Consider the following 14,443-nt stretch of genomic DNA (forward strand, 5'->3'; position numbering starts at 1 on the left):
AAAAAAAAAAAAAAAAAAAAAAAAAACTACCGATCGGAGTACTAGTAACTAGCCTATGTGAAGAAAGACGTTTAAAAAAAGAGAAGCTAGCAATGCTTCATCTTACGCCATCTTTCTCCACGCAAAATCGAAATTATTGGCTTAGCTCGATGGATCGGCCCCGCCGGATATATTAACATGTGTATATATTGATCTGAGTGGATCGATCTGAGCTTGATTTGGCGCGGCGGTTTCTACCTGAGCATTTGGGTCAAGGAGCGAAAAGCAATTTCTTCGCAAGGAATGATGATTCCCATGTCGTGATCGAAGCCGAACTCTTCCTCGGCGCGTCTGAGGAGGCACTGAAACTCGGGGTGCGTCAGGAATGAGATGGGGACTACGTATCTGCTGCGGTTTTCACCCACGTAAACCGGGAAGTGACCCTTAGGAACGTCGTCGTAGCCGTTTTTCTTGCCCAGGCTCGAACACCTTTTCAGGATTTGTTTGAGGACGGCGGTTTGTGCGAGCTTGGCCGGTTTTCTCATGATAGCCATTTTCTGGATTTCAAATTGGAAGAAAGGAAGAATGTGATGGAAGTTGGCAAGGGAATTGAAGAAACAAGAAAGAAAGTGATGGTGGAGTGGATCGATTGCGAGGGTATTTATGAATAAACAAATTTCTTTTGAAGGTGCGGTGGGGGAGATTCCCATGTGGGGGTGTATACCGTAGGAGCAATGGACTGTGCAAGAACAAGAGGAAAGGCATTGAGGTTTGAGGGGACCACATCCTAACCGGTTTTGGGTTTTATATTATAACCACAGATTTAGGGCAACACTATTGGTTTGCTTATTTGGATTTTTTTTTTTTTTTAATAATAAGGTAAATTTACAAAAACTATTTCAGAGTCTATCATGATAAATCTCGTTTCAATAAGATACCTTAACTTTTTTTTTTATTGAGTTTTTTTTTTTTAAAGCGATATGTGCACCAACATTGCACGCGCCCTCTAAGATGATTTTTTGTGTGTATATAAGAGGTGATGTTACTATGAGAAATACTTTCCAATGAGTTCATGGAAATTAAATTGGTGTATTAGAAAATAGATTTATGGATGGGATTAATTGGGTGAATTAAAAATGCGCGTGTGCACATGGAACATTATGCTGTAGTGTGCATATTAAACATGTGTTGTGTGCAACATAGGAACATGCTTAATCTGCACACATCATAATGCTTCATATGTACATGTGCACTATTTTTTTAATGTACCAGATTAGTTATCATTGACTCATGCGGAGGTTGGTTCTCATCTAATCTCCAATATAAATATAAATATATATATATATATATAGTCATAATCAGGTGTGACCTCCCTTAACATGCGGTCAGTGCGGCCGCACCACTATGTATAGAAATATACACCACTCAATGTTAGAAAATGCACCACAAAAATATGCATCATTAGGTGCGCATCACCAAAAGACACACCACTGGGTATGCAAATATATACCACACAGTGTTAGCAAGTACACCATTAGGGGCATGAGAGTTGTGGTGCACTATTTTGGGTGTGTGGTGTGTTTTTTTTGTGTTTTTGTGTATTTCCATTGTGGTGTGTTTTCTAACTTTGAGTGGTGCATTTTATAACATTGAGTGGTGCGAACCGCACCGACCGCAGGGAAAAGCGCGGCCACATTTGAACACACACACGCGCACACACACACACACACACACATATATATATATATATAAGGCCCGACTCCCATGATAACCATCACATACAGGTGAGAACGTGTGATCTAATCTGGGTCATTAAAAACAAAAGATGCACAACTGTGATTAAACCAACAATCTGCTTAGATTATGGAAATTAAGAGAATAAAATAGTCAAGAATATTTGTCAAACATGTTTCTTCTCTAACAATATTGATGGAAACAAACAACTATTTTTAATTACTAATATTAATACACATGCCTAGAAGTCAAAAATTAAAACTCCATGATAAATTAAAAAAAATTTAGAAAGTCCTAACGACGGTATAATACCAACATCATAATGCACCACAACTACAACATCGATGCACTGGTACTATAACATTGATGGACAAACACTACATCTACAAGCCGCATCCACCACTGTAACGTACGCACACAATTGACCAACGTCATATTAACAAAGAATACACAACACTGCCTAACAAAATGCACACATTTAATTAATACTAGGAACGTACAACTTTTACCATGTAAGAGCACAAAGGTATATAACATTTTGTAAGTACACACCTTAAACCTCTAAACCCTAACACCTAAATTGTAAACCGTAAACCCTAACCGTGAAACTCACAAAATTGACCACCATATACTAACACAGAATGCACAACAGCGCCCCACAAAAAAAGCCCTAGTATTTGGAGCCCTCCAACTGACTAGTTTTACCCCGCTTGTGGTCCGGGTCGAAGGACTCGTGTGACCCGCTGGTGGAGGAAGTCGGGAAGCGGTGTCCAACTGGGTGTGCCCTGAAAGGCGGCGAATGTGCGGAATCTGGCATTTATGGAGGATTTGCGGGGATTCTTTCCTATTCCAAATTTGACAAGTATTTATGGCAGTTCTTGTAGCTAAAGTAACTTTCCTAATGTCATATTTGGTAAAACCCTCTTTCTTTCCTTACTAAGGTCCATTATTCTTATAAAAATACTCACTTGGGTCACATTGTTAGGGGTTCTGATTTGACGGTAGTGTTGGTAGCGTAATTATTCTCTCCAATTATCTTGTGTTACTTTCTCATTATCTTCTCTAAGTTTTACGGTAGTTGGCTAGCCGAGCAGTTATAGTGCAACCGTGAAACCAATACTAAAATCAATAATGCATAAGTTTTACACTAGGAGTGTACAAAATATACAACACAATCTTATGATGGATAACCTCACACCAACCGTGATACCTAAGCAATGAATAACTCATCGTAGTCCAACGATGCACTGCACCTAGCTCCCCAATGCATTGTTCAACAGCCTACAATGTACCTCCTCATTAAATCACAGATTATCATCAAACCTAATCAAACGCATACTCTAACAAACCGAAAAAAAAAACAAAAAAACAAAAAATAAAACAAAACAAAACAAAACAAAATAATAAAAAAAAAAGAAAACAAAAATTAAACCAGGTTGATTTTTCACCACTGGCGCCGAAAAAAAAAAACCAAAAGAAGAATGAAGAAAAATGACTCAAGTAATCCTTAAAAATAACCCAAAATCGAAGAGCATAATGTATTTGGAAACTCCATGCAAGGAAAAATTGAACAAAATTAATCTCGTACCCCTGCTACTTAAATTAAGAAAATAATAGTTTAAAAAACATAGTTTTAGCCCTCAGATCTTGCCAATGGATCGGACAACAAAGATTAGACCACAAGTTCTCAATTGGGGGTGGTTCTCATATGAGCCTTATATGTATACTAGTTTTTCACGCGCATTGCACGAATAGGATAATGCCCAACGTTTATTTTTTAAATAAGTACTTCAAAGTATATCAATGCAAAATTATATAAGAGATGTTCATGCATAAGTAATTGAATGTTGAATTTTTTTTATTTAAATTAGTAATTCAAAGTATATGAATGCAAGATAATATATGAGAGATTGATTATAATTGTCACTAAAATAAATGTTTGTAACTTTGTAATAACGCCGGTCTAAATACTTAGTCTAAAAATGATAGTCTAAATAAATACTACTTTTGGTTTGAATTTCTCTAAGTCTTCTTAATTCTCTTTCGGGTAACATTGTCATTGTTTTCATCTTTAGTACTTTTCCTCTTCTTTTTTATTGGTAGTGTGTCATGTGCAATTGTCCTGGCCTAGATTACTAGCGATAACATAAAGGGCCACGTCATGCAATTAGATATGCTGGATTTGCAAGATTGATTACAGCATTGTTGTAGTCTCGACATCTTTTCAATGCGTCAAGTGTGTCATGATATTCTAATGCTCTATTGCCCTATATTGAACATTTTTAATAATGAATTTTAAATGTTGCTACATAAGATAATGATCTAATTACCATTTACATATTATTATCAACATAAAAGCATACCAGTCCTTTAGGTGTTCTGCTCGAGGTACTTTTGATTCAACCATTATTGTTGAATAAGTTACTGTGGATAGAGAAATTCCTAATTTATTTAAGGAATAAGATTAGATAAAGTAGTAAAAATTTATACATTTTAAATCATCTTAATAAAGAAATATGATTTGTTGGAAAAAAAAAGAAGCATAAAATGACATTTTAAGTGGCTATTTTGTGGTACAAATATATGTGGGGTCCACTTCTGATTCGAGTCAGATCAAAGTGGATTCGGGTTTTTCGTAGTTAGACGAAGAGATTGATATATTGTACGCTCAAAATGGATGATGGGTGAATGAGAAATTGGTTCTCAAAGTAGACCCATTTGAGATGGAAATTGCATGTGGAAAAACTTTAAAGTAGCTTTTGTCCCACATTGGTTGGAAAAAGTGGGTTTGCACCACTATTTATACAAGAGCCTTTTCAAGAAATATTGACTTGTGTGCGCCACCTACGGGAACGAATGTCGTCTGTGAAATTGGCTGGCTTTGCGAGCATAAGTTATGCCAAATTTTCCACACGTTACGGAACTGTTAGTGGATGGCTGTTTCGGAAGTTACACTATGGTTATTAGAACCATTTTTGCTATTAATTCCTCTCCTCCTATATATTCCACATTGAGCAGTAGCATTTGACACCACAGAAAATACTAAGCTTTTCTCTCGAAACTCTGCTCTCCCTTCTTTCTAGCCATCTGTGTTCATCCCACGTTCTTGTTCGTCGGGTTTTAAGTTTGAGTGTTCAACACTTAGAATCGTATTACATTTTATCCTGGGAAGCCTAGACCGCAACACTCCTAACACCTTGGGAGGCGGTAAATAAGGTTTTAAGGAGAGAGTGCAACTCAACTCGTACTTGCAACCTACCTGAATCATCCTCCTTCATCCTTCTTGTTTTTTCCAGAAACTATAACCTTTCGCAAGTTTATATTTTCCATTTTTCAGGGATTTTCGAATTTTTCACCAACATGATTTACCTTCAACTGAACAACTGTGATGTAGTCTAGAGATATTACGGGGTAGTTTCTCGCTTCAATTTCTTGGATTATTTGAATACCCTCTTTGTCAACAAATCCTCCCCAAAGTAGTTAATATGATTGTCTTCAAACTGTTTTTTATTTTTTTTCCATGGTATTAATAAAATACTTGGTAAACAAATATATAACGTATTTTGTATTATAACTTTGATGTTTAATTACAAGATATTGTAAAAAGAAGACAATGGACAATGTAGTCAATATAATTAATTAATGAATTTGAAGATATTGAATCTTTGCATTGTCAAAAATAAAGATTATATAACTAATGGAATGAGTGATTTCTTTTTTTGGTCCTACTTTTATTGGTCATTTTCCAATTTTAGTTCGCTTTAGTTATTTTTGCCACATTGAGTCCACATTTATTAAACATGTTCCACTTTTGGTCCAGCGTTAGTTTTTCTGTCTAAGGACCGTCTGTGGTAGGGATATTTTCGTCTTTTTACGCTGGTCTCGTATCTTTATCTTTTCTTTCTGGACTGAAGCAGTGGAGGTAGCTATGAGGATTGGCCGACGGAGAGGGTGTTGACTCTGAGCTCAACATACTCGGCTTTTGCTGGGAGGAGGAAGATGGTAATGCACCACAGCGTATCTGGGCCGCTTCGGATTTACAGATTCAGCCGGAATAAGAGTAGGAAACACAGACAAAAATATCCAGACTTGAAAGAAACGCAGAGCTCCAGAAGAAGATAAGCCGAGAAGGGTGATCGACAGAGCCGCATCTACCATCGTCGGTGTCGCTGTAGCCGATTGTAGACCACCACCACAGATAGTCAGAAGGATCTCGCTGGAAGTCCACAGCCGCCGCCTACACCGTGCCAAGCTGAGGAGAACTCAGATCGAGCTGATTCCATCGTCGATCTTTTCACCGGCAGATCGGAATCGCCGTTCGCCGGCAGGAAGCGCAGAGGACGTCGCACAACCAGCAATTGGAACACTATCTAAAGCTGCCATGAACGCCGGTCTCAGCACTCTTGTCTACATTGTTTATTACAATTTCCTCGGCACCCTTCTTCTTCTTCCCACCTTCATCATCAGACGCCGCAGGTATAATAATCCCTTCAATTATACACCAAATTCCCATATCAATCTTGTCTAATTAGCTCATATTTTTGGGTTTTGATGTTTCAGAAGTGATGCGCTTTCTCTCACCTTCTCTATCCTATGTAAATGTTTCATCCTCGGCATGCTTGGTATTCAAATATGTAACTTTGGGTGATCCTAAATTTTTTGATAATGAATAAATTGTTTTTGAATAACGGAATTGTCGACATGTAATTCTAAATTAAAGAAATGCATATATATTATTTTTGGTTGTATAGTAGCTACTAATTTATTTAATTTAATAAGAGTAATAGAGTGCGTATTTACTTTTACCACAACAATGAAGTCATTGATTTTTTTTCCATTCGTTGTTGAGACAAATTGTTTTACTGGGAGTTTATCAATGACAATTGTTACATATATCGTTATATATAATGATATAGTAAAAATTAATTTACAAATTTCTTTAGAAGTTTTCATAAAATTGAACTGATATTATTACATTTTTCTTATAAAATTAAAATTTCTCTTCTGTAGTGTTGAGAGAGAAATTTAGATGCTTTATATTGTCATAGAATTATTGCCATAATATGATTTTCATCTTCTAGACACTCTCCTGTGTTCAAATTGCCCAATGAACTCTTGGGTAATGCATAAATGTATTGTTATGATATCTCTTTATGTAATTAAAACACAATAGAATTAATCAATTCTTATGTCATTGCCACATTCAATCAAAAACTAAAAATTCTATAAGAGCCAACAATGGTGAGAGTGTAATAGAAATATAAAATTTGTTGGTATAGTCATTTAATACAATAATAATTTGTATATTGTATTTACTTTATTTCACTTACAAATTCTTTTCAATTTTACCATTTTTTATGATTAAATGCAATAATTTGTACACTATAATTATTTGTTCAACACTTCCAAATTTTTTTTTTCTAGATATCCTCATCATAAGGGGTAGAGCCACCATTCCTAGTTAGCTAGGCTTTTTGAGTACTCTCCATCGACCAAAAAAAATTATTGTATATAGTATCCTTATCAACTTATAATTTTATTACTCCGTATATTTTTTCATTAAGCATTTATTTAATCATGAAAGGTAGGTATTTAACTGAACTAGTAATGCACTAATTCGTAATACGAGATAATATTAAATAGAAAAATATGTTTTATTTTCTTTTCTAATTATATATATTGAGACAAAATCATTATGGGGATTCATAAATATACCAAATAGAGAAGAAATGGTGATCTTTTAAGAGAGAGCTGATTTCTTCACCCTCCACATACAGTGGTAGGTAGGAGTGCACAAAGTTTTCAATCTATTCCATAAATACTCATCATCACGTTACCAGCTGGAATTATTGCCTCAAACGCTTATGCATTTTGATGTCGTCCGTTGGACGTTTTTAAAAGTTTATGGCATCCCCGGCCCTGTGGTGGTCCAGTCTAAGATATTTTCAATTCTCTTTACCTGAAGATTGAATTTTCAATCTTAAGGGTCCCCACACCTGACACCCCGTCCCAACAGAACATTTAGAATGATATAAATCATGGTAATTTAATGACTTAGTTGGCAGAGCCAAATAGCGTTGCGCATAAGTCATCTGCCTACTTTAGAGAAATTTTCATTTCTCGCTTAGCCGTTTGTAAATTTTAATAGACTGATAATTTTTGTTTCTTTATTTTTCTTCCATGCATGTTTGGTTGATGAAATTGTAATTCTTTTTCCAATTAGGGTTGATTTGGAAAGTTGAAAAATATTTTCGAAAAACTCATTTTTTTAAAACTATTTTAATTTTTTAGTGTTTGGCTAAAAGCCAAAAAACTACTCCTTATCTTCTTTTTTTTTTTTGTTGATAGTTTATAAATTTCATTTTTTTGTTTCGCTAATTTCTTAAAAATGAACATATTATTTGTAATATAATAATAATAATAATAATAATAATAAGTAGTGGTGGTGGTGGTGATAATAACCGTCCGAAAACTAGCTCAAACAGATATGAAAGAGAAGAGAAGGACAAAAGATAAAAAAAATCTAAAAAGATGTCTTTCGACAAAAAACCTACGAAAATAGTTTCGACTAAATTGAACATTTTTGTATATTTTATTTTGACCTCATTTTCTTTTTGAAATTCAAACACAGAAAAATGACTTCCAGAATTTATTTTTCGGGTTTCTAGAGGACCCTTAATTTGAAAAAGTAAAATATTGTATAGTTTGGTAGGAAAGAATTACAAATCTATGATATGTGGGAAGAAAATTAGTTGGATTGTTATGACCAAATTAGTGAAATTACCACTCCCTAATAATTTTACATCCTCCCATAGGAATGGCAATTTATGATTTTTTAACAAAATCTTTACAGTACTTAATTCTGTTTGGATTTTCATTTAAAGCAAACAATTTGAATAGAAATTTTAATAGTTCTATTTGCACTAACTGCTAACCAAACAATAAAATTTGAATTCTCATTTTATTCCTAATTCATTCCTTTCTTATAGAATAGCAATTATTATTTTTACATTTAATTTCCTCATTAAATTAAAATCAAACATCCCTTAATAAAATCTGAACAAGTAATGACATATAGGCCGACATTTTACTCCCTACAAATACACCCGGCCATTATTTTCTTGCAAGAAACTCAATTAACAGAGTACATACGTACAGATCGAACCCTTTGCTCTTCTGTCTACCCTATCCCATCCAGGGCCACCATGCTTTTCACAACTCCTCTTTGTTTCCATTACCAACCTTCTGTCTCATCATTAATTTATTTTTATTTTTTAAATAATAATTTATGGGGTTGTAATTTATGTTTTAAACAGTTGCATGTCGTGTCAGAATATTATATACTAATTAAAAAGGAAAAAAGAAAAAGAGTTGCAATGCACATATATATGTTGTGTCAGACTGTCAGAAATAGAGGACAAAGAAAAAAAAGTACTGGGGGAAATCACGGACTACCACGAGAAAGACGTACGAAGTTGATGTTTCATGAAGTTGGTTTGGTTTTTTGTGATTGTTGGAACTTTGGAGAATGCGATTCCATGAGGCATGAGCTTAGTTAATAGTTACCAACCCATTCCCCCCACCCCCCAAAAAAAAAAAAAAAATCTGTAAAAGAATCTTTTTGCATGCAGAAATTCATGTGCCATAACTTCCGGTAACTGATAATATCTAGGTTTGACTGGTAAACATGAATTTGAACCGTCGGCATAGTACGGTTTGTTGGTACTCTCACAAGGTCACAGATCGTAGGGGTCATTTGGCTGGTGGAGCGGGTACGCGTTACAGCTTAATTACAACTTATAGCATTCTATAGTTAAGATTTTTTCCGAACTTTTTGTAAGACTCAGCATTATATTCGATCATCTCATCATTCACTATAAGTTAATAGTATATTTCACTTAAAAGTTACAATATGTGGGTTCAAATCCTATTGAATGGTTTTCAAAAAAAAAAATCCTATTGAATGCAGTTGTATGATTTGCACTACTGTACAAGCACTTGTACACTTTTGTGACCTAAAGCCACTAAGGCACTTATCACAATTTATTCCTTAACCAATACTTTATGATAAGGACATGCAGTGTTGATTGAAGTTGCAGTAAAATCAATAGTATATTGAATTGAATATATGTTAAGATCACACAAATTACTCCTTCCAAAAATAAGAAACTAACTTTGGTGACACGGACTAATTATTAATTAAGGACCCCCTTCGAGGACTACTGGTCGAGGACGAGAACCATCCTCAGCTCGGCCTCCTCCCCCATCCCCCTCGCCTAGGCTATAGCCTTATGACCCACACCTAGATCACAGTTTGGTCCAAAATATCCACCGATAAATTAAGAATGATGATAATCTTTTCGTTCCTATTCATTAAGTATAGATTTGACTTTAGAGTGCAAACCTTTTAGTAAAATGTTGTGAGTTTGGCTATTAAACCAATAGCAGCTAGCTGTTGATGTGTGCGTGTAGAGACAAACTGCATGCTAGCTCAGGATGTTGTCTTGTTGAATTACACAAGACCTTGTAAAAAGATAGGTAGTACAATTAGCACATGCTAGAAGTCTAGAACTCTAGAAGCCTACATGGGGTAAAATACATACTTTGTGGAGGGAACGGATAGCTGAAATCTATCTAACGAACTCCGAGCTACCGATGTACTCTCTCCGTATCATTTTATGTGTCTGGTTCGGTTAACGAGATTTAATTAAAATTATTTTTAATTTAATTTTTCATAAGAGTTAATTCCATTTTTGATCCTAGACTTATAGGTGGCATTCCACTTTTAGTCCCTTTTTATCAAAACATCCACATTTGGTCCTAGTATTATTGCGGCATGACCATTTTGATCCTCCGTCAATAAAATTGTTGAAATGTCGTTAAATATAATGGTTTTTCGATCATTTTTATACAAAGTAAGTTGACCCCGTTATATTTTTATGTTTATTTTTTTGAAAAAATTTGTAATTAAAGACCGAAATACCTTTGTATTTAACGACATTTCAACAATTTTATTGACGGAGGACCAAAAATGGTCAAGCCACAATAATACTAGGACCAAATGTGGATGTTTTGATAAAAAAGGACTAAAAGTGAAATGTCACCTATAAGTCTAGGACTAAAAATGGAACTAACTCTTTTCATAATATTAAGTTTAGTATTAATATACAAAATTTATATATTTAGAAACTACACTAAAAGTACTACTAAACACAGAAAAATCAAATTTAGAAATAAGTAAAAAATAATAAAGAAAATAAATAAAGAAGAAAAAGTCAGTTTGACCAATAAATAGTAAGTATGACAGATAAAATGGGACAGCGAGAGTATTCAATTATGGGTAAGTGTCTTATAAGACCGTCTTACGGATTGATTCATGATGAAAATATAATACTTATGCTGAAAAATGTAATATTAATTATTAATAAATGGTCTGTTTATAATACCTTTAAATCAAAATGTAATATTTAAGTTTGAATAGTTACTCGTGAGAAAAAATGTAATACTATATGGATAAATTGTTTAATTGTTACTTATGCAATGAGATAAAGTGTAATACCTATGACAAAAAAAATGTGATACTTTAGATGAAAAATATAATACTTTTAAATCAAAATGTAACATTAAGAGTTAAAGAGTTACGATGAAAATTATAATATTTTTTTGAAAAAATATAATACTTTTTAAAAATTCGATCCGGGTCCCACAGATGAACATTTGTGAGACAGTCTTATAGGATAATTTGCTTTCAATTATTCATCAAATGCATGTTGATGATAATGGTGATGATGATGATATGATCTCTCAGTCAATTAAACTGGACTACATGCCAGAAGCGAATGTATTGAAGGAATAAAAGATGAAAATGAAAGAGAAGAGAGCAGAGGGTATTTGTACATGAAGGCCATGTTACGGTTGTCGGCTACCCTTTCTCTCTGATCCTCAAAGTGTTCCCGGTAAAGACAATGCCACAACCTTCTCTCATATTAGGGATGTCAACGGGGCGGGACAGGGACGGGGAATGGGGTCCCCCCGTCCCCGAATTGGCACCCCGTTCCGCGTTCCCGCCCCGTTCCCCGGCGGGGATGGGGAATTATTTCCCATCCCCGTCCCCGCAGGGATTTTTTCGGGGATGGGGAATTTCCGCGGAGATTTTTTTTGTATTCTATCTATTTGAAAAATAAAATAATATTCAACTTTCAAAGTCCATAATTATAGATTGATAAAACTAGAAGAAACACTTTCAAACAACTTTTAAAATGCATAGATTAATAACATTAAAATATCAACTCTTATTACAAAATTACAAATATCCAAATTTTAAAGACTTTCAACTTTCAAACAAAAGAACATAATCATAAAATGTTCAAACTTCAAACACTTATAACTGTTTCAAACTTCTTCAAAAGTCCAAAATCCAAATACATAACAAAACAAGTCCAAATACAAATGCATAACAAAACAAATGATCTTCAATTCCCATTTCTCAAGGCTAGCGCTCAAGTAGTAACTCTTCAGTAATAACCTGAAAAATAATAATAATTTGAATAATAATTGATGATATATATATTTAGTTAAACTTTTAAACAACATAATTTAATAAATACCTCTAAGCTTCTAATAAATGATAATATAATATATGATAAAAGAGAATTAGTTTACTTATTAAATGATAATGTATAAACATCAATTATCAAAGAACCTGATACACTGGTATAATCAAATTCAATAACTATATTCTATAATCTATTCAAATTCCAGACTATAAACATCAATCATAAAGCATCATTCCAGACTATAAACATCAATCTATTCAAATTCGAAAGGCATTGCTTATTCCAGACGTGCAATTGGCATACATATATATCAATTATCAAATGCATTAAACCATAAAGCATAAACCATTAATATTCAATAATCTATAAACTATTAAACCATAAAGCATAAACCATTATTCCAGACTTCCAGTTGACATACATGATACATATATATCAATTATCAAAGGCATTAAACCATAAAGCATAAACCATTAATATTCAATAATCTATAACCATTAAACCATAAAGCATAATTACATAAACTATTAAACCAGTGGAGGACTTAACTAGCAGAGAACCAGAGACGTGGAAGTGTGGAACGGTGAGGCCGGTGAGCAGCAAAGGCCGGACTGGGACTTGGGAGCAGCAGAGTTCGCACTTCGCAACAGCAGAGTTCGCACTTCGCAGCAGCAGAAAAGACTAGGACTTGGGAGGAGCCAGAGGGCGGTGAGGCTGGGACTTGGGAGGGCGGTGAGTCGGTGACGCCATTCGCAGATGCGGCCGACGACCACGCGAGAAAGACTTGGAACCGCGAGTTCGCGATGCAAAGTCGCAGAGGCAGAGACGCAGAGTTGAATCCTGAACGTGAGGATTGTGAGAGGGCAAGGCGGAAAATTTCCTTCTAGGGTTTTGTCCTTATATATTTTGTATATATATATATATATATATATATATATAATATATAATAATTATAAACGGGGAATCGGGGACGGGGACGGGGCGGGGAATAGGGATCGGGGTCGGGGCCAGGGCGGGGAACACCCTCCCCGTCCCCGGCCCCGTCCCCGGCGGGGATTGGGAATTTTTCCCCATCCCCGCCCTCGTTCCCCGAATTAATTCCCCGAACCCGCCCCCGTCGGGGCGGGGATCGATTTTCCCCGTCGGGTGCGGGTTGAATTGACATCCCTATCTCACATACATCATATCTTATTGTCTACTCTAGCTCTCAGCCTTTCATATTTATGGGGAATTCATTGAAATGGTAAGCTTTGAAATTTTGTGGATAAAAATAGACCAGTTTTAAAAATTGAGCTAATAACCCATTTTGGTCCTCCGACTATTATCTAATACTTGATTTAGTCCCAAACTATTAAAAGTACCCAATTTAGTCCCCTGACTTTTAAAACAGTACCCAATGTGATCCTCCGTTACAATTGCCATGTTTCCAACATTATTTAGAAGGGCAAGGAAGTCATTTTATTATATCATGCAAATTCCTTCCTTCTTAAAATGAACATGCGTCCAGAACAATACCCCTTACCTCCTATGCCCTAGATTCACGCCATTTGCAAATTCACTCATGCCATTTGTAGAAGAGGATGTTGCTGCTAAGGAGGATGCAAAACAGGGAGACTTCTCCAACAGTTTTGTTTTGTTTTTTTTTTCTTTTCTTTTACGATTGAAACCAGACTTGGTTAACAATTTTTTATAACAAATTGTTTGTATTTATTTATTAATTTATTTAGAATGGTTGACAAATGTCTTGTAGTTATTTAATTAGAATTGTTGACAAGTCTGTTTTTAGTAAATGCATACATGTCATGCACTCATGTTGATTTTTTGATTGGTTTGATCCACCAATGTGTTCACGGTTAAAGAAGATCATTCTCGGATTGTTGAAGAGGGTGAACCGAAATCAGGAACAAATTGAGAGGCTCAAAGCATTATTACGAAGTGGCAATAGTCCAAAAAAACATTGTAATGGGAAATGGCTCAAATGGTGCAAATGACTCAAAGCATTGTTCTTGGTAGCAATAGGAGTAGTAATAATGATTAATGTCATGACAAATAAATGTGGAAAACCTAGTGATCTTTATAGGTTGCCATGAAATTATATAATTGCTCACTATTTTATATTTACAATGCTCACTATATAATGTAACTTACATTTCATATTTATGGTTCTTATTTCA

General features: G+C 34.8%; 1 protein-coding gene and 1 long non-coding RNA gene across 2 annotated transcripts; both read right to left on the reverse strand.

The window, feature by feature from the left end:
• Positions 1–233: 233 nt before the first annotated feature.
• LOC115999370 (auxin-responsive protein SAUR50-like) lies at positions 234–5,871 on the reverse strand. Its single transcript, XM_031239224.1, has 2 exons — positions 5,689–5,871; positions 234–536 (listed from the first exon to the last, which is right to left on the reverse strand). The coding sequence occupies exons 1-2, from the start codon at positions 5,869–5,871 to the stop codon at positions 234–236; spliced, it is 486 nt and encodes a 161-aa protein (XP_031095084.1).
• A 6,177-nt stretch (positions 5,872–12,048) lies between these two features.
• Positions 12,049–13,140, reverse strand: LOC116000409. The gene is made up of 2 exons (XR_004094102.1): positions 12,819–13,140; positions 12,049–12,238 (listed from the first exon to the last, which is right to left on the reverse strand). It is a non-coding gene; the product is annotated as an uncharacterized LOC116000409 (long non-coding RNA).
• Positions 13,141–14,443: the final 1,303 nt, after the last annotated feature.

This window comes from Ipomoea triloba, chromosome 12 (genome assembly GCF_003576645.1).
Source record: "Ipomoea triloba cultivar NCNSP0323 chromosome 12, ASM357664v1".
Lineage (NCBI taxonomy): Eukaryota > Viridiplantae > Streptophyta > Magnoliopsida > Solanales > Convolvulaceae > Ipomoea > Ipomoea triloba.

Excerpts from the sequence above, each read along its gene's own strand:
- LOC115999370 (XM_031239224.1), bottom strand. The coding sequence starts at position 5,871 with ATGGTAGATGCGGCTCTGTCGATCACCCTTCTCGGCTTATCTTCTTCT. Across the intron at positions 537-5,688 it reads CTCCTCCCAGCAAAAGCCGA|AAAATGGCTATCATGAGAAA; the intron begins GTATGTTGAGCT and ends TTTGAAATCCAG.